Consider the following 25,246-nt stretch of genomic DNA (forward strand, 5'->3'; position numbering starts at 1 on the left):
CTCTTCTCTCTCTACTCTTCTCTTTCCCTCCCTCTACCTGTCTTTCTGTCGAGCTGTACATGTCACTCCTGAGCTGCCAGTGATCCAGACCCCCTCCGCCCCCTGGAGCTGTCTGACTTGTCCTGGTGTCCTGCTTCTGGTTGGAGATCTCGTCGCATGGATGCCCCGCGTGGTCTGCCTGGGATGCGTGTGGTGACTGGACATGGTTCCACTTTTTTCATGAAGACGGTCCTCGTCCTCGGCTGATGCAGACAGCTGTTCTCAGAGGACTTGTGACTTCAGTCGCTCGATAGTTCAGGACTACCTGAGCCTCGAATAATATACTGGACTCAATTTTAACCTTAAAAAAACTCCTGTTATACTGAACTTCCAGTCTCTCACAGTATGAGTGCAGATCAATCCCTGCTATCTGTTTCACCCAGATGAGGATGGGTTCCCTGTTGAGTCTTTTAAAGTTTCTTCCTATTATCATCTCAGAGAGTTTTTCCTTTCCACTGTCGCCGTCGTCCTTGTCTTGCTCATCGGGGAACATCACATCTCATACACACTTTAATAATTCTTTTGATTGTGTAAAGCTGCTTTGCGACAATGTCAATTGATAAAAGCGTTATACAAATTAAATTTAATTGAATTGAAAAATATATTACTCAAACATTCCAAGTGCTTTTTATTCACTACGCTTAAGGAATCATTTTCACACATGAACTGGACACCACAGTGTGTTTTCTGTAATCAAAGCTTAACAAGGTTGAACAAAAAACATAATAGACAGCCATAAGCAACAAGCTACATCATATCAAACTTGTTGCTTGCTAACCTGAACACAGGTGGTTAGACCCAACAACCTGCAGAAAACTGGGTCAAAACTGTAAAAACAAACAAACACCTCATTCAATAGAACTCCCAGGGCTTTATGCTGGCAGTTGGATCTCGTTTAAGAAGTTAGGCATAAAAAATCATCCCCATTATTATTGGCTTGTCGTGCCGGCATTGGCACAAAGTTTCACTGTGCTTATGAATTAATATAATTAAACAAAAAGGACTGTAAACAGTACAAGAAAACTCCGTATTACGGCGACTCACAGCTCTCCACCAGGGAGACGTTAAATTGGTTAAAAATCCGTGACGGAGGGTACGTGAGGTTCCCCAGCGTTTTTGTTAGAGTCGCTCTCAAAGGCACTGTTTATTTCTCCAGTAGGCCCGTTTTCTTCAGACTGGCGTTTCTCTGCCGAGGTTATAAAATAATTCCTACACGACGTCCTCTTGTAAATCTGATAAACTGTAAATGGAAAAAAAAAAGTATGTTAAAAATAAGCATTACAAAACATCCTCGACTGCAAAACCATGCACTTAGATTTTAAAAGTAGATGTCAGATGTGTGTGTGTGTGTGTGTGTGCACAGGTGCAACTAGATAATTTTTGTGTGTTCACACACAGTTTGACAAACCTAAAAATAAAAAATAAAAAATAATCTGAACATGAAGAACATGGAAATAAGTGTAAATAAAAGACGAGTTATTTATATAAATAGCTAAATATATGTGAAGCCTGACCAATCCTGACAGATTAAACGTTTCACAGCAAGCAGAAAAAAAAGGTTTGAGCATGTAAACACACATCTTTATCAGATCCGCGTGTGCATAAATTATTAAGGCAAAATCTCTTTTTTTTTCGGATTGAGGAAATATCGCTCATGTAAACGTAGCCAATGTCGGGTTGTACGGTTATAATATTAGACATTTGATTCCACACTCGCCTGTGATCAGCATCAGGCCCGTCAGCAGCTGGAAACAGCCGTATATAAGAGGGAGTGTGATGACCTGCGACAGAAGATCCGGAGGGAAGAAAAGCTGCAGGACCGTAGCACAGATCTGTGTGTTCTGAGCTCCTGTCTCCATGGCGATGGTCCTGCATCTGAAACCGAAATTTCACACTTAGATTACAATTCATAAACACATTAAAATCTTACCTATTTCCAAAATAAATCAGTCGAAATACTTTATTATTTCTTCAGTATTTTCAGTACAATAAACATTCACTTCTACTTGAATTCATTTCCTTTGAAAAAAACTGAGTGATTCTTTACAGGACTGTTTTTTTCCCTCCACATGATTCTATAAATAATTATTTCAAATGTAATAATTCAGAGGATTAATTTTTTTCCCATCTGATACGTCACAATTATTAATTTTCATGTAACTCTTCTGCTTATTTATTAATGTTCACAAATGACCCTTCACATGACTTATTTTTCCCGTATGATTCTTCATGTTCATTCATTTTCATGCGACACTTCAGATGATTTATTTACCTTCAGATGATTTATTTATAAGTGACTCTCTACATGACTATTACTTTTTTTTTTTTTTTTTACATTTTATTCTTTAGATAATTAATTAAAGGATTAAGTCACTTTTACACATATATTACAGATGATTCTTCGGACGGTTCACTAATGGTGACATAATAGTTTAGATGGTTAATTTATTTCTTTATATGATGATTTTCACAATTGATTCCTAACACGATTCATTTATTTTTACACAAAATTCTTTAAATGATATATATTTAAGTTCTCTTGTGATTTTTAGATAAACAATTCACATTAAATATTCACATGTTGGACATGTGGCATTATAAAAGGCATATAATTTACATAAAGTCGTGTTTGTGTGTGTGTGTGTGTGGGTGAATTTTAAGAAATAACATGATGCATCATTTCCAGTGTTGGATGTAACGTGTTACAAAGTGTCCGTTAGTCAGACAATTTATGTAATCCGTGAGCCAGACAGCAGTCATTCCCAATCCGTTAGTGTGTATGTGTGTGTGTGTGTGAAGGTCGTCTTACAAGCCCCGCCCCCGATAACCTGCCCCCTCTGTTATTCCTGCTGTTATACCCCTATCTCACCTGTGCGGTTTGACTATACGAGGGCCGACGCGCTTAAAGCTGGAAACCTAATCACAGCGCCAAAAGTCGCGGTGAATCATGATGAACCGTACTTACGGCCACCGCGGTAACTGCATAAGTGAGATAGTGATGTTAATAGTTAACAGATTTTTGCATTCAAATTTGGATTCTCTCGTGCTTCTCTCTAAAGATAACACGTCTGTAAGCCTTTTGCACAGTACTGTACATTACTATATTTATAGTATTTTATCACAATAAATGTTAGGTATGGTAAATATATTTATACAGTGAATGCTTTGCATAATAAAAGAGTATTAATAAACAAGTATATTATAATTTAATAAAGAAGAAAATGTACAGTAAAACTGATGATATGGTAATTGATGATATCTTCAGTCTCCAGCGTCACAGGTAAAGCTTTAAATTCTCTGATATCTCCCAGAGAGCGTTTTTATTTCCAACATTCATTGGAAATAAAAACAGATTTAAAAAAAATGTTGTTATTTTGTAATGAATAAAAATGTATAATTGTGAGAAATTGCTGTCGTGTAAGAGTCATCAATCCCTCTGAGACGTGCTTTAAATGAAAAATCATCTTTGTGGTGGAAACAGTAGAATGCGCGCTTTAACAATTTATTAAAAAAGAAATACTGTATACATATTGTAATAGAAAGAATAAAAATAACCATACACAAATGCAATACTTATATATGTGTATGTTTAACGTAATATGTGCTGTATATTTTGGTGTAACTTGATATTAATCAGATTTCACTTTTAACAGTGTTTATGCAGTACTGATGTTTGACCCACCTACTGTACTTAATGCAACACCTCGACACCTTCATCATCATCATCATCATCAATATAACGGAATAATTTATACTTTTATATTAATGTTTAGACAGTGGATGACAGTTTTCTCACCGTTTCCAGGACTGACGCAATATAACAGAGATAACGAATCCTATGGTGCAGCCGATCACAGGAAACACACCACCGACGACCAGGATGGGGGTTTCTGTGTTCCACACACCACCATAAAGTACAACACTAGCGATACCGACACCCAACATGATCAAGCCTCCTACTACTGACCCCACCTACAGGAGAAGAGATAAGACAGAGAGGAAACAGAGTCAGAGGATGCTTAAAATCAACACCTGATTGGAATTGTCTCCTCATTTTACACACATTGGACAAACCGATGTCTCTGATGTTTTTCTTTGCTGCACTTATTGAAATAAGATTGAATAAAAATTTTATTTGTCACATACACAGTCATACACACTATGATATGAAGTCAAATGCTTATACAAATGCTGACGACCTCAAGATTTAATAGGAAAGTTTCACTGTGAAATAAGAACAATAAGAAAAATTACAAATTAAAAATATAAGAGAAATATGTAAATAACTTTAGATGTAAAGGACTTTTAAATGTATATACTGTATATGTATATATAAATATGAAAATAAAATACTGGAATAAAAAAAGAAATATAAAAAATATATATAATAAAATATAAACTATAATAAAATAAAATATAAAAGAGTTGAAATGTGATGTAATGTAGTGTGATGTGGAACAGTGTCTAGTTAGGGGAAAGATAATGTGTGGATGTGCAGAATATTGTGCAAGGTTGCAGTTCAAAGTTCACAGTTCGCTGGTGTGCAAAATGTGCAAAAGTGCAAATTTTTCATGTGTGATGTGTGAACGTGTGTAATGTGTGTGTCCTAGTTCAAAGTTTGCACTGTTGTGATTGAGATTCCTTATGGCCTGTGAGAAGAAGCTCCTCCTCAGTCTCTCTTTGTTGGCCTTCAGAGAGCGGAACAGTCCATTGTTGGGGTGGCTGAGGTCCATCCTGATCTTCCTGGAATGAACAAGCACCGCTTGTTGTAGATTGATTGAAGGTCAGGGAGCCTGGTGCGGATGATGCGCTCAGCAGATCGCACCACCTTCTGTAGAGCTTGTCTGTCCTGCATGGTGCTGTTCCCAAACCAGGTTGAGATGTTTCCCACCAGGATGCTCTCTATGGTGCAGGACTAGAAGTTCCTAAGCACCTTAGAGGGCAGTCTAAAGTCTCTTAAGCGTCTGAGGTGGTAGAGACGCTGCCGGGCCTTTTTCACCAAGGTGTTAATATTACAGGACTGAGACAGGTCCTGCGTGACATGAACACCGAGGTAATTAAAGCCGTCCACTTTCTCCACAGGGCACTTGTTGATGATGGGGGTCTGGTAGTTCCTTTCCTGCCTAGTATTAAAGTCCACTATTAGCTCCTTTGTCTTGTTGTCGTTCAGGAGGAGATCCAGCATGATGGAGCTCCTCGCCATGAGGAAAAAAAGATAACTAAGTGGCTCATGGAACAAAACATTGTGTGGGGGGGTTGATGGGGGTGGAGAAACAAAAACGCAAAAAAACGCAAAAAAATCAGACAAAATTTCAGCATTGATTATGCAAGAACAGGCTGCGCCATCAGTCAGGATGCAGCGCAGAACTTGATTGATAGCATGCTGAGACCAATCACAGAAGTCTTGAAAAAGAAGGATCATTCAGTATACCAAAGTAACATCTGAGACAAAGATATAAAAACACTGAAGAAGCAGACTTTAAAACTGAAAATTAATATTTGTGTCAAATTCAAGCGCGCATTTGTTCTCAAAACTTTTGGCCCCCACTGTATAGATTGTCACCAACAGATTCTTGCCATATTACCAGTAACAGTATATTTGCTATAATAAGGTATAGATTACCACCTTAGTGTACTTCTTGTACTTTTTTCAAAAACATGGTTTCTTTTCACCTTTAAAAATATCCGTGCCATTTTTGGCCACTTGTAATTGACCAGCACGCCGCAGGTCACAGGGACAATCAGGCTAATACACGCCAGACCTGTAAAGAAGAATAACGATTATTTATTACATTACAGATGTTTGTATGTTGTAAATATATTTATGGGATTTTTTTTAATACAAATAGTGACATATTTATTCAATGAAGTAAATGTACAGTGAATAGAGACAAAACTTTGGATCATACATATTTTCTATATAAAAAATGTGCCTTGATTTTAAAATGTTCAAATACAATTGTAAAAAGGAAATCAGGAAATTAGTTTGAAAAAAAGATATTTTATTTTATTTTATTTAATTTAATTTAATGCAACTTTAAGTGTTACAGTTACATATACAGTTTTTTAAATAATTTTTTTACAAAGCGCTGAAATGCAACGTCATAAAAATCTTTTTGGAATTTGTACTTTAAATTAATTTACATTATCATTATTTGGTAGACTCCCTTATCCTGAGCAACTTGCATTTTTAACTCATTATGCATCTGAGCAGTTGGCGGTTAAGGGCCTTGCTCAAGGGCCCAACAGTGACAACTTGGTAGTAGAGAGGTTTAAACCAACACCTTAACCAATGAGTTACCCCTAAACGGAATTTGTACTTGATGGTTCTTTGGTACAAGCGAATACTCATTTTTAAATGCAGGGTAAACGCTTCAGACTTGGAAAGCCACCATGGCGGGGGAGAGTGTGAATACCTATTTTCTGATAAGGGATCTGAATCCTCCCAGCTTTCACCCATGTGCGAGAGTAGAGATATATATTCAGAGGCAGGGTGCCCAGTCCGAGCAGAGTAGAGACACTGGTCATGGTTATACTGAGAGACAGGAAGAGAGACAGAACATTAGGGAAACATCATGGTTACTGGGAAAGACTGTCTTTAGCTCTTGTAGCTCACCAACTTCAAATCTGGAGAACATGTCTGTGTGTGTGTACGCGTGTTCGGAGATGGTTTTCTGGTCACCTTTTAAATCACTTTTAAAATGTTTCCTCTAACTGTCTCACATCGACTGTGCCACAGAGATTTTTGGAAATGCTCAAAATCACTGAACTATTATTATATAATTATACATTAACTCGAGCTCTTGAGGTGTATCCACATGATTTTATGCACTTGATTGGCAGACTAGATAGACGAGCAGATGTGCATGCATTCCTAATCAATATGTAAATCTGTGCTTACAATTTTTTTTTTATTCAATCACAAATGACCTATAGCATGTACAGTAAGCATTTTTTTTTACTACAAGCTAAATATTCTTTTGTCAAGCTCTGTGTATTTGTGTTGTACTTGTTAGCTGAATAAACAGTGACTGTATCATAGTGCTAATTGCACAAGGTTATTACAATAAATCGTTAATGATTGTAAAACTGTGAATCATTTTACAACGTCTAGGTCTAATTATGTAAATGGATCATGAAATACACCTAATGAACTATAAACACATGCTTCAAACACAGTGCAATGTCAATTTTAATGGTCTGAAAATACAGCTTTGTGGGATCCCCTAAGAGTTTTGGTAGAATTTAAACATCACATTTTTTACTAATATTGTGATCATTTGTATGCAGCATCATAAAACAGCAATTTGTGACAATTTTAGTTAACAAATAAATCCAAATTTATAAAATTATCAAATCACGCATCAGGGGTTTATAAAAAGCACATCAGGTATTAATAAAAATGTAATTAATCAATTGCTTAATTACTCACTGACTCTTTAACCTTAGCATAATAGAACACTAGGTCTGTAAAAAAAAATAATAATAAACAAAACCTATTTCTATCATAGTTTTAACAACAGACAGAGTCACAAAACAACTTTATATTCAATGGTACCAAACTGTACGTTTCCTTGTTGCTGGGGTGGCACATACCATCAAGAGTACCATCTTTTTGACCTTTAATAAGCCTGTCTTACCTTGGACTTTAAAAAGCGATTAAAAAAAGATATGCAGTACAATAAATGTACTAAAGATGTGCGGTATCTTTGATATTTTCACTCCAGCAATAAGGAAAAGTTATAATCAGTACCTTGTAGAGAAAACTCACCAAGGTGAAGCGATGAGGTAAAACTTTCTGAAAACTTTCTTAATTTACATTAAGAGGAACCCACTTACTTTACAGTATATTTACATTATACAGATATAGAAGATTAAAGACGGTACTGTACATGTTGAACCATGGGATAATTACAGGACAGTCTTAGGTACCTGAGGTCCATGTCACCATCCAGCCAGTAGGTGATGATGTTAGAGATGGCTCCTCCAGGACAAGAACCTATGACGATGATAGCGATGGCCTGACCCGGGGAGACGGCGAACGCCAGAGCCAGCAGGAATGAGGTGAGGGGCATCACGGCAAACTGGCACACCAGCCCGACCAAGATACCCCATGGGCGCTTCAGGTTGAGCCAGATCTTACTCACCTCCACTGAGCAGCCCAGGGAGAAGATCACCAGCCCTAGCATGACCGCTAAAGTCAGTCCCAGTGCCTGCTCGATAACTCCAGGTGTCTGAGGCATGGAGGTGGTATTGGTTGCACTGCTGTTATTCCACATGGTTGAAGCTGAAGTAACTAGAAATGAAAGACAAGAAATGGTAGCCTTTGTGCGTGTATGTGTGTGTGTGTGTGTGTGTGTGTGTGTGTGTGTGAGAGAGAGAGTTCTGATTCATAAACTCCCTTGTAAACATCTTGGACAGTATTAGGTTCACAGGAATTTCATTTTTAAGCTGATTACTTTTTTTTTTAGGGAACAAGACAAAGCTAAAGAAGGTCACATTCTTTCCTGGAATTCCAGAAATCAGCTCCAAACTCCGGAAAAAAGAGATGGAACAAAGAAGCGCATCCTAGTGATCTAGAAAAACACAGAAATCAGACCTGTGGGTGAATGTGAGGATAAATGTATAAAAATATAAATTTTTTTAAATCCAGTGTTCACATGGAGGTTTTAGTGCTTAGGGCGTTATCTGAGATCTAGACTAGAACTATGTTAAGAATCTGCTTACCTTGGGCACGGCTGCAGGTGCTAGAGGTAAAGTAAGGTGTAGGAAATGACAAAACAATTACCATTAATACTGTATGAGATTTTTATGATAGAAATCGTAGATAGCTAGAAAAGTATAACAAGCGAGTATAATCCTTAACTACAGTAGTCGAGTTTTTACCAAAAGGGCAAAGTCTGACTCCGTCACAGTCACATTTCTACTCTTTCACCCCTGCCTTATTCTGACACTCTGTTGCTTTCTTCCACCCGGGTCTCGTCCTTGGTTCCAGCTAGAACATAATCATTCAGTGTTATTCTAGTAGAAGAGGAAGCCTGCATGAGCTCGCGCATCTACAGCAAAAGTGACGTCATGTTTGGCAATTTTCTCCATGATCAGTTACTGAATAACCGGCTTTAAGACCACTGATAAGACTGATAAGCCTTTAATAGGAATCCAGATCCACTGTGGATCTAAAAAAAAAAAAATCTAAAAAATGAGATGAGATGAAATGAATACGAGTAATGAGAAACAAAATAACAAAACTGAAAACAAAGCGACAATTCAGTCAAACCGGAAGAGGTAGGTGAAGTTCTTATCGCTGATTGGATGAGAAATCTGTCACTCAAGACATACAAGCGGTACGACCAAGTGAAGTCGGAATAATTTTTAAAAACACATTTAACACTAGCTTTAACTTAGTTGACTAAAGTAATAGATAATCCTAAAATACTGCAATGAATCGTTAAATGAAAATACATCTAAATGTCCGTGTGGCTGCAGCACTTCCTGTATATTTTGAGTGACAGATGTCTTGTCCAATCAGCGCTGAGAATCAACACGCCTATGTGTGGTTTGCGAATGAAATTCTTATTGCTGATCTTTAGTGGCAGATGTCTCGTCCAATCAGCGGTAAGAATGTCATTCGCAAACCACACCTACCTTTTTTGGCTTTTTGATTCTTACCGCTGATTGAACGAGACATCTGTCACTCAAAATTTAGTCCGTGTATATATATGAAGTACTGCGGCCACACGGACATTTAGGTGTATTTTCATTTAAGGATTTATTTCAGTATTTTAGGATTATACAGCACTTTGGTCAACTAAGTTGTGTTAAATGTGCTTTAAAAATTATTCTGACTTCACTTGATAGTACTTCTTGTATGTCTTGAGTGACAGATGTCTCATCCAATCAGCAATTAGAATTTAATTTCTTTAAAAAAAAAAATTATATAAGAATTAAATTTTCTATATCTACATTTTCCAGTTTGTGTGAATTGTTGTGTTTTTTCATTTGGTATTTTGTTTCTGGATATGTCATTGTGTTTTCTGATTTGTTATATTGTTTTTGGTTGTATTTTGTTTTCGGTTTTGTTATTTGGATTTTGAATTTGTTATTTAGTTTTTTAGTTTTGATCTTAAATTTGTTATTTGTTTTCGGTTTTGTTTTCCTTTTGTTTTTTTAAATTTGTTATATTGTTTTTGTTATTTTGGTTTGCACTTCCAGGCCACCGTAGATGAATCACTTATGATCTTTTTTCACCTTTAACGTGAACTATTTCCAGTACGACGCAACTGACAAAAAAAAAAAAAAAAAAAAACTAAAATAAAGTGGTCGCATACCCTGTGTCCTCACACCCTTATAACTGGGGATGTGGCTGTGTTTAGAATAAAGTAATCATGTAATCATTCAAACTAATGAGTCAGAACACACTTGTCATCTTACATCAAAAGCCACGAGCCGCAGAGAGCTTCCAAAGCATTAGAGATTGAAAGGTCAGGAGAAGGCTAAAAGACGGTATATATACACCATGGAACACGTTAGTGTACAGTTGAAGACAGTCATCATCCAGTGGAGAAAATATGGCGCTACAGTGACATTCGGGCAGTGGTGGCTCAGAGGGTTAAGGCACCAAGTGACTGATGGGAAGGTTGGTGGTTCGAGCACCAGCTCCACCAGGCTGCCACTGTTGGGCCCTGTGGGACGATCACAAGCGGAAGGTGGCGAAACGCCATGTGTCTAATATAGTAGCAGAGGCGTCCGTTTTTGCTGGTACCGCAGGTACAAATGAACCGATACTGAACCCGCATAGCTGTGACTGGGGAGACAGGAGCCTCGAACGGAAAACGCCAATTTTATTATAACCGGAAAAAGTGTGGAAAAAACCTTGTACTTACAAGAGCGATGAATTAACAGAGAATTTAAGTACTTAGGATCAGTTACAGTGTAAACAGAGTCAGCCAAAAAAATGTATACACACACTTCAGGAAAAGAAAATCTTCTATAAATAGTATGAATAAAAAAATATTGCTATACGTTATATATTGAGATATATGATTATTATATGAATATAATATACATCATACTATTTTTCTTTTCCTGAAGTGTGTGTATACATTTTTCTGCCTGACTTTGTATAAATGTTCACATTACGATTGATGCCTTAGGATAAAGTGGACTAATCCAATAAGGGAAAGACGGCTTGACGTGATGTATAAACATACCTTTGTGTTTGTTTGGATTACAAGAACAGGAACTAAACGAAATGTCATCTTTTCTAACTCTAATGAAATCAGAATCCGTCGACACCCGACCTCTTACACTTTAACAAAGCAAATAAAAAATAAAAAATAATAAATATGTGGAAAAATTTGGAAATTTTATTGCCACATAAATGTTGCTGAGTCTAGACCGGAGCAACTGATCAACCCCAGATCATAAACACTGTCTCCAGCGTCCTCTACAGTGGACACGATGCATGATGGGTGCTTCGCTTCATGCGCCCACCTTCTTACCCTGACACGCCCATCACTCTGAGATAGATTTGGTGTGTTGAGATTCAAACCTGAAACTCTGGAGCTGTGAAACAGCAACTGCCACAATAAATAAAGTATGTGCATGAGTCATAAACGCCATAAAGACGTCTGACCCTAGATATCATCTGAAAAGACATCTTTAGATGTTTGCAGAATAAACACAGCGAGTTACACAGGAAGAAAGTCAAACTGTTTCACTACCGAAGACCCAGAACACTAACAGAAGTCTGAATGTAATCCACTACGAGCTTATATGATGCAATATGAAACATGCAGTATGAAGATGAGCAATAACGCAGTAATGTGTAGGCTGCGTTCATGACCAAACATTCAGTAGATAAAATACCATTTCCTGTTAATTTTGCAACTTCCATTAGCTATTTTTATTCCCTTGATTACAGATGTGCTTTATAAAGCCAAAAAAAAAAAATAAATCTCCTCCCTGATTCTGTAAAAACGATGATGATCGTCATCACTTCACCATCAGATTATTTTACCAGGTCTAACGCAGGTGATGAGATGAAATAAGAAGAAACCCAACATGAGAAAGGTTTAAATGTAAAAGTGATTTATTAGAGGTCAAACATGACAATGATCTGTACAGAGATTCTGATACGGAGGCGCTACTTGTTTTTCTTCTTCTTCAAAAGCGCGTCTCTGAGAGCAATCTGTGGAAGAAAAATACGCTGTAAAAGTGACTCAGACTGAAACTCTACCTCTAACGTGTCTAAAAACTGCACAGCTTCCTGTTTAGTCTGCATCTGACACGCGTACCTGTTTCTCCCTGAAGGAGCGTTTGCCTTTTGTCCGGACATTATGGCTCTGCTTCATCATCATGAAGTTCTTCGTCTTCCTCTTCTCCTTGTTGCTGGTGCTAGCGTACGGGTTCAGCTTGTTTCTCTTCCTCACAAAGTCCTTCCTGTCCGTCCGGCCGGCCTGACACAACGGATTAGAAGACAAACCATGGATGTGTGTAACTTCTAAACATTTTAGGGACTATAAGATATAAGTGGGATATAAAATGAGTGATCAAGTGTGTGACTGACTGAGCGACTAAGTGACTTTGTCACTGATTTAATAACTGACTTAGTGATGGACTGATTGCATAAGCAACTAACTGACAAAAAAATGACTGACTAACCTGACTCCATGATCCTTACTAACTGTCTGACTGACTGAGAACGTTGATACAAAATTTAAGTGACAATAAATGAGTGACTGGGCGACTGAGCTACTAACTGAGAAACTCAATGACTGAGTGGCTGTCTGAGTGGCAAAATACCTGACTGAGCAATGGTCTTATTGACTGACTGAATAACTGACAAAACTACTGACTGAATGACTGAGAATCTAAGGGACAACAATTGATCGAGTGAATAAACGACTGACTTAGCAATCAACTGACTTCCAGGAGCAACTGACTCACAGTATGACTGACTGAGTAAATAAATTACTGAATAATTGACTGTCTAACAGAGTGAATAACTGACTAAGCTAAAGAGTGACAATGAGTGTATTATGACTTCCTGGGAGGCTTACTAGACTTACTAGGTGACTGACTCACTAAGTAACTGACTAAATGAGTGACAGAGCGATAAAATGACTTCGGAAAAGATTTAACAAATGGGCTAAGTTACTGAGCAACTAAAAGCCAGCAACTGACCGGGTTAAAAAATGTCTGAGTGACTAAGCAGTGGTCTGACTGACTGATTAATATGATAATCTAAGGGACAGCAAGTGATTGAGTGAATAAATGACTGACTGAACGACTGACACGGTGACAAACTGACATTGGAACTGACTAAGCAAATAATTTAGCAATGGATTGAGTGAGTGAGAAACTAAATACAGCAACTGACAAAGTTTTGAAAAAATGACAGACTTAGCGACGGACTGATTATCTGATTAATTAAGCGAGTCAGTGAATAAATTACTGACTGAATTCAAATGACTAAGCGAATGTCTCAACAATTGACTAACTAAACCATTGACCTGCCAAACTGAGTGACAGTCTGAATAACTGACCGAGTGACTGCGCCTCTGGCAGACCAGATGACTGACTAAGCAACTCTCTGGTCTGTCCGAGCGCCTGTCTGTGACTCGCTCACTGACCGAGTTTGTGTGGTCGTGTGAGTATTTCTCACCATGGCAGTGGCCAGTCTGGTCTCTTTGTCAGATTTGGGTTTCTTGTGTAAACGCTCGATGTCTCTCAGTGTGAGCAGCTCACCCCTGAAACACAACACACACTGCATTTGTCTTCATTTTAAATCCTTGGCAACAAATACACAAACAATATCTTCTCTTCTTATAAAAACAGAACGTGATCTAAAGATGTTCTGTACCTCTCGGTTTCCTCGTCTCGGTCTGTATTCTTTCTCTTCTGACCTTTACTGGGTGCCGAGTTCATGTCTTTGGACATCTGGGCGAGACGGATCTTTTTGAAGTCGTCTTGCGTGAGGAGGCGGCTGGTGCTCACCGCTGCTGCTTTAGCTTTCCTCTCTTCTACAGGGATACTCTGGAGCTTCTCCGCCTGACACACACACACACACAGAGCTTTAAAAACTGACACAAAACCCTAATCTCACAGCTACAGCAATTTTCCCCCAACAGACAGCGGAGGGCGCCAAACATTACACACAAGTAAAACAAACCATAGAGTCTTACCACTTCTTCCTGATCTTCATCTGAAGAGTGGTGCACGTTGACCCATTCACCATCATCATCATCCTCACTCATGCTTGCACTCTCCCAACCATCTAGAAGGAAAATCTCAGTATAGTGACCATATAAAAGCAGCAAAAAAAGGAAGTGTTTCTGTCCAGGAGAGACAAGATCGGTTACCATCATCTTCTCCGCCCTCTTTAGGTTCTTCTGTCTCCACGTCCAGAACTTCAGCTCCAGGGATGTAGTCTTTAGCCTCCAGCTCACCGTAGTTATGGATCCGGGCTTCAGTCGTGGCTTCGGTGGGTTTGCCCTGGACGAATAATCACAAACAGGACCTGTTAAGATACTGACTGAATCAAGTGGATTAAACAATGAGAGAAAATTTAGATGGTTTGTGTCTATGACCTTTAAAGTCAATCATTAAAGTCGAACCCAGGCTGATCCTTAATACTACTAAATTAAATTATTGAACCCAGGCTGATCCTTAATACTACTAAATACTAAATCAGTTATCAAAAAAAAAAAAAACCTGCATGTCACTCAGTAGGACAGTAATAACAAAGTCAAGAAATCAGTAAAGCAAGTTAGTCAGTACGTAGGTAGAACAGTCAGTACATAGGTATGTCAGTAATTCAGGGTCAGTAAGTCACTCAGTAATCTGATGTCAGTCAGTGTGTCAGGCAGGCAGTAATGAGCTCGTAATTTAGTCAGTGTGTCAGGCAGGCAGTAATTAGATTAGTAAGTACTACGTCAGTCACTGTCAGTTAGTAAGTCAGTCAGTCAGTCAGTGAGCCAGTTATCCTTTAATTACATCATTTATTGAATCAGTCACTCAGTAAATTAGTAAGTCAGCTAACCAGTAACTAAATAAGCTAAGTAGTAAGTACCAGAGTCAGTAAGTGAGGTGGTCAGTAAGGAGAATAATATGCAAGTCAGTAATTAAGTAAGGCAGTCATTAATTCATTTAGTAAATAAGTAGTATGTTGTTCACAGAGTCAGTCAGTTAAACACACTGCAAACTGAAACTAACCAGTAAATAAATCAGCAATTAAGAAGTACGTCAGTGAGTGAGTGAGGCGGTCATTTAGTTATTAGCTGATTAATACAGCAAGTCACAAGGTCAGTAATTAGGTCAGTAAGTAACTTCTATGTTGGTTAATAAGCAAGGCAGCCATTAATTAGGTTAGCTGGTATTTAATAGTTATAGAGTCAGTCAGGCAATAAAATCAGTAAGTCAGTCAGTCATTAATTAGGTCAGTAATATGTCAATCAATTAGTATGCAAGTCAGTAATTAGTTAGCACATCAGTCAGTAAGTCAAGCAGTCATTATTTAAATTAGTAAGTAAGTAGTATTCCTTGTAATAACATCAGTAGGTCACCAGTCAGTCAGTCAATCAGTCAGTCAGTAAGCACTACGTGAGCACAGACTCCCCGTTAGTGAATCAGGTGGGCAAGCAGGAAGTCAGTCAGTCATCATTTACGTTAGTAAGTAGGACGGTCAGTCATCGAGTCAGTCAGCAGTTCAATAAATCAGCCAACCAGTAATTAAATAAATCATTTAGTCAGTAAATAAACAGTATGTCAGTTATTGAGTCAGTAAGCAGGTAGTAAGTCAGTTAGTGAGTCAGTACTTAAGTTATAAAGTAATGAAGGAATATGTCAGTCACTGAGTCAGTCAGTGATTAAGTAATCCTTTCTGGAACTAAAATACTCGTATTAGTTTTTTTGTGTGTGTGTTTATTCTATGTAACACTATTTCCTGTCCTCACCCGGTCTTTCCTGTGCAGCATCTGAGGATTAAGATCTCTGAAGAGCTGAATGAGTCCCCTGGAGGACATCACCACATCTAAACACCAAATCACATGAGGAAAGAGAAAGCTGTAGTTTATCTGAGCATTAATTAGGATCGTTATAACAACACAGCGTGTGATAGGCATGTGGATGAGGATGGATGGGATGTGACATACTTTTGTCTTTGTGAGATTTGTACTGGGCGAGGTCTTGGAGCAGGTCTTCAGACATGGAGAGGGGACAGCGTGCTACGATTTCCTTGATGGCGTTAATACTGAAACAAGAGGAGGGGAGGAGGGGTTAGAAAAATGGGAACTGTCACGTCAGGAAGGGCATCCGGTGTGAATCCCAGGCCAAATTGTGATTCCTTCACTTGAACAGCTGAAAGAAAGTTTAAAATCGTTCTGATCGAGTGGAGCCGCCGTTTCCAAACTTAATTAATTTTTTTTTTTTATATTTAAAAAAATATATCTGACCTGCAGTACCCTTACAGCCCAGTAGGGGCCCACACTTTGGTAAACACTGAATAAGAAGAAAAAAATAAAAGCGGAGTCACGTACCCGACCGTCATCACCTCTCCTGAATTCCTGTCTGTCACAAAGTTGTTGGCGATAGTCATGATCACCGGCTCAATGATCTGCATCAGGGACGAGAACAAAAATGTGCTTTTATGCCACATTAAATCACAGAGATGTTTAATCCTGGATTCTGATTGGTCAGAAAGTTAACAATACAGGTTTCTATGGTAACTAATAGGCTGGGGAATGGTATGGATGATGCACAACATTTCTTTAACATTAATGGAAGGAGTCTCCAGCGTCAGTGGAAGTCATTCTCACGGCTTTTAAGTATCAACAAACAGATTATAATCAAGTCCCGTTGTGCGGTTTACCTCAGGGGGGACGAGCTGGTGAGCGGACTGGGCGGCACACAGGAGGATCTTTGTCACTTCTAAACACAGAGAAAATGAGAATAAAGAAACACTGGAGGAAGTGGAGAAATGTGTTTGAGGAACGCTCCAGATCCAGAACACATTTTATAAGAGAAGCAAACATGTCAAGTGACGTGAAATTATATATTATATTATTTTTTTTGTACCTCTCTGATGAGGCTGGAGAAATCGCTGGACAAACGGGTAAAAGTTAAAGAGGAAAAGCTGTATAGAAACAAGAGAAAATGACTCAATAATCATTAACCCATTTAATTACTTTAAGGATTTAAAATTTATTAACCGACAATGTTTGTTTTGCACAATATTTCTTCATAGCTCACACATCTATTAATGCGTACACCACCAGAGGGCGCACATGCAGTTCTGGACCCTGTAGCTTTGTTTTGAGAGCTTTATAGCTTTTAAATTTGATTATTTAAAATATTAAGATTTCATATTTTTTCTAATTAAATTCTAATTCTAATGAGAAAGGATTGTGCTGATAAAAGTTTTGAAAAAAATGGGTAGTAAAAATATATACTGTACGGTGGTTATTAACTACGAAAGGTCTTTACCTCATGAATTCCCACTAGTCTGGAGATGAGCTCCATCAGCATGATCTTCACCTCGAAACGCTCCTTCGAACTCTCGAGCTGCTTTAGGAGCTTCTCTGCAAAATCTGCAACATCACGTACAAGTTTATTTGATAGAAGGAAAAAAAAAAGAAAAAAAAGATAAATAAGATTAGTAGAGATGGAGTGTAGCTGGTTACCTTGTGGATCGTGGATGAGGTGGATGGCGGAGAAGTTAAAGACCTCAGCCTTTTTCTTCTTCTTGTGTTTCTGTGGAAATGTTAATAGATGGCGTGTTACAGCATTACGGCGATGTAGTACATCATATCATCTCATCGTCTTACAGCATGTTATATTCCACAGTGTAATAAGCTGCAACGTACATATATTATACTTCTGACTTAAATTCAGCAAAATGTCATTGAAAAATTTGACAAAAAAAAGTAACGTGTTCAAGTAAAAGCGGGACTTTTAATTGTGCAGAATAACAGAAGAGAGTAAAAACTCTCTATATAATCACCTGATACACTAATGTATTTATCCCAGTGTTTCACTAAAGCTTGTAGTTAATTCACGCCTGCTTCTACAGACATAAGTAATATCTTATCCTACATAATTTTACATTTGGAGATGTGTGACAAATTTTGCAAAGACAATAAAACTACAGCTGATGTGACAAAAAAATACCTTCAGGACTTTCATGGCTTTTTCCAGCTTCTTCTTGTTTTTAGACGTTTTCTTTCCTGTTGAATAGCGCACCATCAAGTCTCTGGCCGAAGGTCCTTCATCCTGAACAACAACAACAAAAAAAGATTATATTAATGTTAAATATTTCCAGGTTTATAATGCAAAAAAAAAAAAAAAAAAAACTTTTAAGGAAAGTGATAATGTGATAATTCCAGCACGAGACATTTTATTTCACAAAACTAAAACAAAAAAAGTCTTTCTTTACAATTTTTGCTCCTAGGGTAAAACTTTAAACAGGCATGGCTTTTTATAATTTTTTTTTGAAGATGTTCACCTCTGATTCTGAACCGCTGTCCTTTTTCTCCTCCTCGTCTTTCCCCAGGAAGAACGTCAACGCCCCGACCAGGATCTGATCCAAACACAGAACGATTTGGAACACACCTCTGGGTTATACAGGGATCAGAATCTAAATAAATATACATTATGTAATGATACGAGTATGTCCCACCTTTGTGACTTTGGAGAAACAGGCGGTGGTGATGACGTTTACAGTTTTGGCGTCGTTCCTGAAAATCAATAAATAAAAGGTGATCACAATCTTATGATAGTGTTACACTTCATGGATATAAAGCACATCGCACTGAACTCTCATTACTCATTTTAATGTTTGCTTTTTATTTTTTATTAATAAAAGAAGAAGCAGTTTGTCCTTTTTTTCTCCACTTCAACTTTAAACAGGAACTATCCTGTCTATAATCACATGACCACGCACTTTTGTGTGACACGCACAGTGTGTATTAGTATATTGGTGTGTGAGCTCGTCTCTCACCAGATATTCCTTTTGTACAGCTCCATCATCACGTCTAATGAAATCTTGGCGGCGATGGGGTTCGAGTCCCTCAGCATGGTGTACATAAAGTTCTGCAAAGTCTAAACCAAAACACGTAAATATATTTTATAAATTAATTTTAATCTTCAATATAAAAAATGAGTTTTGCGTTATTCCAAAGACACATCTGACCTCATATCAGTTTTTGCACCTTCGCTTAAACACACACTATTAATTCATTACCTCATCATCGCCCTCTTGTGGATACAATCCGAAGCGTACCAATGAACTTTTAATAAAAATTAAATATAAAAGTAAGTCCTGTTGTTTTTCCTCAGGTAGTCAGTCAGTTATTCAATAACAATAATGATCGAAATGCGTGTTCTGTTCAGACTTTTTATTCAGAGCGAAATTAAAGTGAGAAATGGTTCCGCGGCGCTCACCGTGTTCAGCTTGTTGTTTTTGTGCTTCGCGTTAATATTCTTGATGTCGGTCACGATGTGTGTGTACAGAGTCTAGAGAGAAAGAGAGAGAGAAACAGTCAAAAGTTTATATCCACTCTATCACAAATCACCACCAATCTAATCTGACATAATCTAATCTAATCCATATCTCTTCTAATATTTCTATTGCTGTCCAATTTCTATCAATTAATCAACACTGAAAATTTCTGTTAATGTCTATTCATGTTAGATTTTTAAAATTATTATTATTATTATTTTTTCATTATTTTATTTTATCCAATATAATTTTCAATATAATCTTATAATTTAGAACTGATACTCTGTGTATAATGCTTACTATTTTAATTTGTTTTAATATTAAAATAGAGAGCGCAATGGGAGAGAGGAGAGAAAAAAAGGAAAGAGAGAGAGAGGGTGAGAAAAAGGAGGAAAAGAGAGATAGGATAAAGAAACACGAGATAAAGTGGGAGAGAAAGAGAGAAAAAAATAACAGGGAAAGGGGGAGAAAAAAGAAAGAAATAAAAAAAAGAGATAGGATGAGCGGGAATTAGAGAGGAGTAGGGAGAGAGTGAAAAAAAGTAAGTGAAAAGGATCAAGTGAGGTATGAGAAGGAAGGAGGAGATAGAGAGAAATAGGGTTAGAGGGAGAGATGAGAAGAAAGGAGCAGAAGGAGAGAAAATGGGGAGAGAGAAATAAGAGAGAGAGAGGAGCAGAGAGATAGACAGAAATAGGAAGAGAAGGGAAGATGTTGGGACGAGGAGGAATGAGGAGAAGAAGAGAAAGAGAGAGAGAATGAGAGAATGACAGAGAGAGAAAGGAGAAAGAAAGATGCAGAGAAAGAATGAGAGAGAGAGAGAGGGCAGAAAAGAGACTATTCTTTATTTTTAAACTCTACTCCAGTTATTTTTCTTGTGACTTATTTCTTAGCTTTGGCAACACGGATGGAAATATTTGTCATGCCAAATATACACCATTGAATAAAAGAATTAGTGAACAAGAGAGAAAAAGAGAGAGAAAGAAAGAAAAGGTGAGGATTAGGAAGGAGGAAAATAGGAAGGAGGATTAGGAAGGAGAGAGATTGAGAAATAGGGAGAGAGTGGGAGGAAAAAGTGGAGAGAGAGAGAGAAAACAAAGATAAACAGTGAAAACAGAAGGAAGAAGAAGTGGAAAAAGAAAGAAAGAAAGAAAGAAAGAAAGAAAGGAGGAAGGAGAGAGAGAATGAGACAGACATCAGAAAAATGACTGCAGTAAAATCAGGAGCTGTAATTCGTCCGCGCTAAACTCCTCACTCCGAGTGTGTGTTCTGTACAGTACGCCTCTCACACACTGAGACACATCTGCGAGTGTGTCCTGACCTTGCGCAGGAGTTTGTCGTGACACCGAAGAAGCTCGAAGAACAGCTCGAGGAGACTGGTGGGATGGATCAGGTCTTTGTTCCGTAAAAGGATCAAGGCTTTGCAGAACGTCTGAAAGGGAAGAGAGGATGAGGATGATGAAGATGATCTGAAACACATGACATACGACCCAGCGTCGCCAAGCCCTGCGTGCGAGTGTGTGTATGTGAGAGAGAGAGAGAGAGAGAGAGAGAGAGAGAGTGATCTGACCATGCGCAGGTCCGGCTCCAGCACCGTGTGGTGGTTCAGCAGCAGCTCCGTCAGCTCTTTGGGGAAACTCGACAGCTCCGTCAGGTAACAGTGTCCCACCTGCGCAAAGACAACAACATCTGGCCACATCAGCTCTGCGTCCGCGCCGCGGGAGCGAAGCAAGAGAGAGAGTCATGCAAAGGGATCTTACCTGAGCCAAGAACATGATCGAGTCTGCCAAATCTTTGTTGGGTTTGTCTGGCTGGTGTTTGAAGACCTGGAGCATGGACTGGTAGTGACGAAGCTGCTGAAGGAACTGCAGATGGGGAGAGACGTGGAGGGAAGAGTGTGTGTGTTAAACGTTTCTTATTAGCAAAAGCAGTGCAGCATAAATAAAAGTTGTGCATTATAACACAAAACGCTTCTGGTTTACTTTCTGCATCAATTGTAGGATTAGTTTTTTTCAGGGGGTTTAAAAGCAAATCATTCACAAATTATTTAAGATTTTTGTAGAATTTTTTGTGCGGTTGTTCTACTTAACTGTTCTAGTGCAAACTGCAGATTCATGCCTCACTCACATCAGGTGACTTTACAAAGAAAAACATCTGGACAGTATAAGGGGGTTATCGATTATTCTGCCTTACCGATTAAAACCAATGATCAAATCGGTGGTCAATGGCGAATTTAATGACTGATTGATTTCATGACGTCATTGCGCGTGAACTGTGAGCGGTCTGACATCACGTGGGGGTTAGGGTCACCTAACTGGAGCAAAGCGGGTAAAAACACGATGGCGAACATCTTCACGAGCAAAAATCCCCTGAGCGTGGGAACGTCACTCTTAACTCGAGCTAAACAGCTGCTAGAACGGAAGGGAAAGACTTTGTGCTAGCGGGGGCGTGGCCAGAGGCGCGAGAGTCGAGTCAGTGGGAAAGTAGGATTCACACCTGAAGTAGTTCGGATAATTATCGACTGTGTGTTGCTGTGAGTCCAGGTTTCCACAAACAACCTTTTTTTTTTTTTTTAAGTTAACTTGCACTCTCCACTTGCTTTTCAGCTAAAACACACACACACACCCGCGCACACGCTAATTAGCCATATTCTCCTCAGGTGATTCACGTATCGCCACACTGACTACAAAATCGATTTAAAAGAAGAAAACTATTTTTACATTTATAATAGAAATGAACTGATCGATCAGGCGGTGACTAGATTTGGTTTTCAGTGTGGTAGGCCGTAACCAATCAGCCTCTGATATAAACGATTCGGCACACTGTCATGATGTTAACCTACCTCCGTGGGATATGTACAGGAAACAGAAATGAGCAGTTCATCTCATGAGGCTTCTTGTTTGAGTTGTTGTTTTTTTTGTCATGTGACTCCCATAGACGCTATGCAGATTCAAAAGAACAAACGACTCGGACTGGAAGACTCATGAGAAAAAATGTTCAGTTGTGTTTCTGGTGTACTGCACTGCATAGCGTCTATGAGAATCACGTGACAAAATAACAAACAATTCGGACCAGAAGATATGAGGGCTGATGTCCTTAGCTGCAATGTAACATTTTCATTACTGGATCTATAGTCAAAATGTGTGTATGTAAACATGTTAAGGGTCTGTTTATTGAAAACGTAACATTTCATTTCATTTTAGATTAAAAGAACGAAATAAACTCATTGAATTTACTCCCTGGACAGGGTGCCAATCCATCCATGGCACACACACATTCACACACTCACTATGGGCAATTTGGGAACACCATTTAGCCTAACCTGCAAATCTTTGGACTGTGGGAGGAAACCGGAGTACCTGGAGGAAACTCACCAAGCACGGGGAGAACATGCAAACTCCAAACACAGAGACGGGAATCATAACTCCAGATGTGTTACACATGTTCATCATGAGGGGAGACACTGGTGACTCTTTACAATAAAATGTCAATCATATATAGCCAGAGGTGTCAAGTAACGAAGTACAAATACTCCGTTACCTTACTTAAGTAGAAATTTTGGGTATCTATACTTTACTGGAGTAATTATTTTTCAGCCGACTTTTTACTTCTACTCCTAACATTTTAAAAATAGCCTCGTTACCCCTATTTTATTTCAGCTTGAACTAAACAACTAAACATCCGGATAAATCACGCCATCCGGATGGAGCGAATTTGATTGTGGTTGGATGAGAAGTATAAACATAGCATTCCGACACCCTATTGGTTGGTACGCGATCGATCGCACCTGCACATGACGTCACGTCACACACTCCAGCAAGGACGTTTAAATAAAATAGCATTTTCGGTTGATAGGGTTGTGATAAGTAGACGAAGATGTCCGTGATAGAGACTCAAGATTCGAGTGAAATGTCACAACCAAGCACCAGCGAGGAAGGTAACAGGAATGAGATATCTTTTTTTTTTTTGATGAATCACTTGGATGAATCCTTCATTCTGACAGCAGCACTAATGTTTATTGTAGACAACCACACAAGGGTAATTGTTACTAAGCCTGCCCTGGGTGCACTAATTTTCCTGTATGTTGCCCTCACAGATTCCTGCAGCTAAGCTTGGATGTACATTTACATTCCAATAAAGGTTACTGATGACACGCCTCTAAAGTTTGACTTTTTGCACCATTAAAATACTTATAGGCAACTAGTTCTCATATCTTCTTCTCCATGAAACATGTTAATGCTCAGTAGTACACATATATGGTTCTTTAATGTATTTGCATTGGACTAAAATGCATTCTTTTTCAATTGCCATATACAGAATCCCAAATCACTATGGTGTTAAAAAATACAATGTCTTATATAGCTTTTATCCTTAATGCTTTTTTCCCCCTCACGTTACTTTTACTTTTATACTTTAAGTAGTTTTGAAACCAGTACTTTTACACTTTTACTTGAGTAAAAAGCTTGAGTCGATACTTCAAAGTCTTTTTAAACCCCAGTATCTATACTCGTACTCCAGTAATGGATGTGAATACTTTTGACACCCCTGGTTGTAGCCCTCACAGTGTGTGTATCGTGTGTTCTGTGAGTAGTTTAATCCGAGACAGCTGTAAACACCTGGATTAAAGTCTCTCTCTGAGCCTCACCTCCTCAGTGTAAGACCTCGAGTCCCGCTTGATCAGGTTCTGTAACTGCGGTAAGTTTGTGGGCAGTTTGTTGTTGTGTCGCCCCGACATGATGCCGGCCGAGTCTGCTCCTCTCTACTGCGCGGAATCACAGCGTAAAACAACGGCTTCGAAACGAACACGAGCCGCGTTAACTAGCGCGAGCGTGGCTTACACGGGAGCCGCCATCTTGGTTCTGACGCTACGGGTCGCCGTAAAGGTCAAACCAGGCGTTCGAGAGAAAAGCGTTACGAAAATCCAAACAGGCCTGAAGAGGCGCGCGAGTCTCGTTGATCTGTCATGTTTCACTCCAAATAATCACAACACGTGTATTTATGGTCACTGCGGAATGTTTAGATTATCAGCTTTATTTAAGTCATCATTATTCATCTTTAATAAAATTTTTATTCAGTTAAAACATGACTAGATAATATGTTAAAATAAATGCGGAAATAAAAATAATGAAAAAAAAATTCAAAAATAAATTTAGGAAAAGTAGAAGTATTGCAGCAACTAAGATAAGATAAGAGAAACTTTATTTATCCCGAGGGAAATTCCTTTGTCACAAACATGCTCATTGCAGCTAATGAATAATAATAATAATAATAATAATAATAATATACAATAAGTACCGTATATACTATAAGTACAGTAAAATAATAATAATAATAATAATAATAATAATATTAATAATAATAAAACAGTATACAATAAGTACAGTAAATAATAATAATAATAATAATAATAAAATATACAATAAGTACAGTAAATAATAATAAAACAATAATAATAAAACAGTATACAATAAGTACAGTAAACAATAATAATAATAATAAAACAGTATACAATAAGTACAGTAAATAATACTACTACTAATAATAAAACAGTACACAAGTACAGTAAATAATAATAATAATAATAATAATAATAATAATAAACAGTACACAATAAGTACAGTAAATAATAATAATAAAACAGTATACAATAAGTACAGTAAATAATAATAATAATAATACTAATAATAATAATAATAATAAAACAGTATACAA

The 25,246-nt window shown here is 38.0% G+C and overlaps 2 protein-coding genes across 2 annotated transcripts; both read right to left on the bottom strand.

The window, feature by feature from the left end:
* Positions 1-683: 683 nt before the first annotated feature.
* Positions 684-8,352, bottom strand: LOC128507840 (sodium-dependent organic anion transporter-like). The gene is made up of 6 exons (XM_053478967.1): positions 7,972-8,352; positions 6,456-6,574; positions 5,713-5,801; positions 3,836-4,011; positions 1,757-1,914; positions 684-1,279 (listed from the first exon to the last, which is right to left on the bottom strand). The coding sequence occupies exons 1-6, from the start codon at positions 8,316-8,318 to the stop codon at positions 1,113-1,115; spliced, it is 1,056 nt and encodes a 351-aa protein (XP_053334942.1). The 5' UTR covers positions 8,319-8,352; the 3' UTR covers positions 684-1,112.
* Positions 8,353-12,112: 3,760 nt separating this feature from the next.
* On the bottom strand, positions 12,113-24,392 carry sdad1 (SDA1 domain containing 1). Its single transcript, XM_053477885.1, has 22 exons — positions 24,180-24,392; positions 21,295-21,399; positions 21,105-21,203; positions 20,856-20,966; positions 19,480-19,551; positions 19,037-19,137; positions 18,716-18,773; positions 18,542-18,616; positions 18,208-18,309; positions 17,721-17,790; positions 17,524-17,627; positions 17,116-17,173; positions 16,910-16,968; positions 16,578-16,654; positions 16,194-16,291; positions 15,996-16,072; positions 14,403-14,535; positions 14,226-14,317; positions 13,904-14,091; positions 13,706-13,790; positions 12,336-12,497; positions 12,113-12,229 (listed from the first exon to the last, which is right to left on the bottom strand). The coding sequence occupies exons 1-22, from the start codon at positions 24,267-24,269 to the stop codon at positions 12,185-12,187; spliced, it is 2,061 nt and encodes a 686-aa protein (XP_053333860.1). The 5' UTR covers positions 24,270-24,392; the 3' UTR covers positions 12,113-12,184.
* Between the last annotated feature and the right edge of the window lie 854 nt (positions 24,393-25,246).

This window comes from Clarias gariepinus, chromosome 19 (assembly GCF_024256425.1).
Source record: "Clarias gariepinus isolate MV-2021 ecotype Netherlands chromosome 19, CGAR_prim_01v2, whole genome shotgun sequence".
Lineage (NCBI taxonomy): Eukaryota > Metazoa > Chordata > Actinopteri > Siluriformes > Clariidae > Clarias > Clarias gariepinus.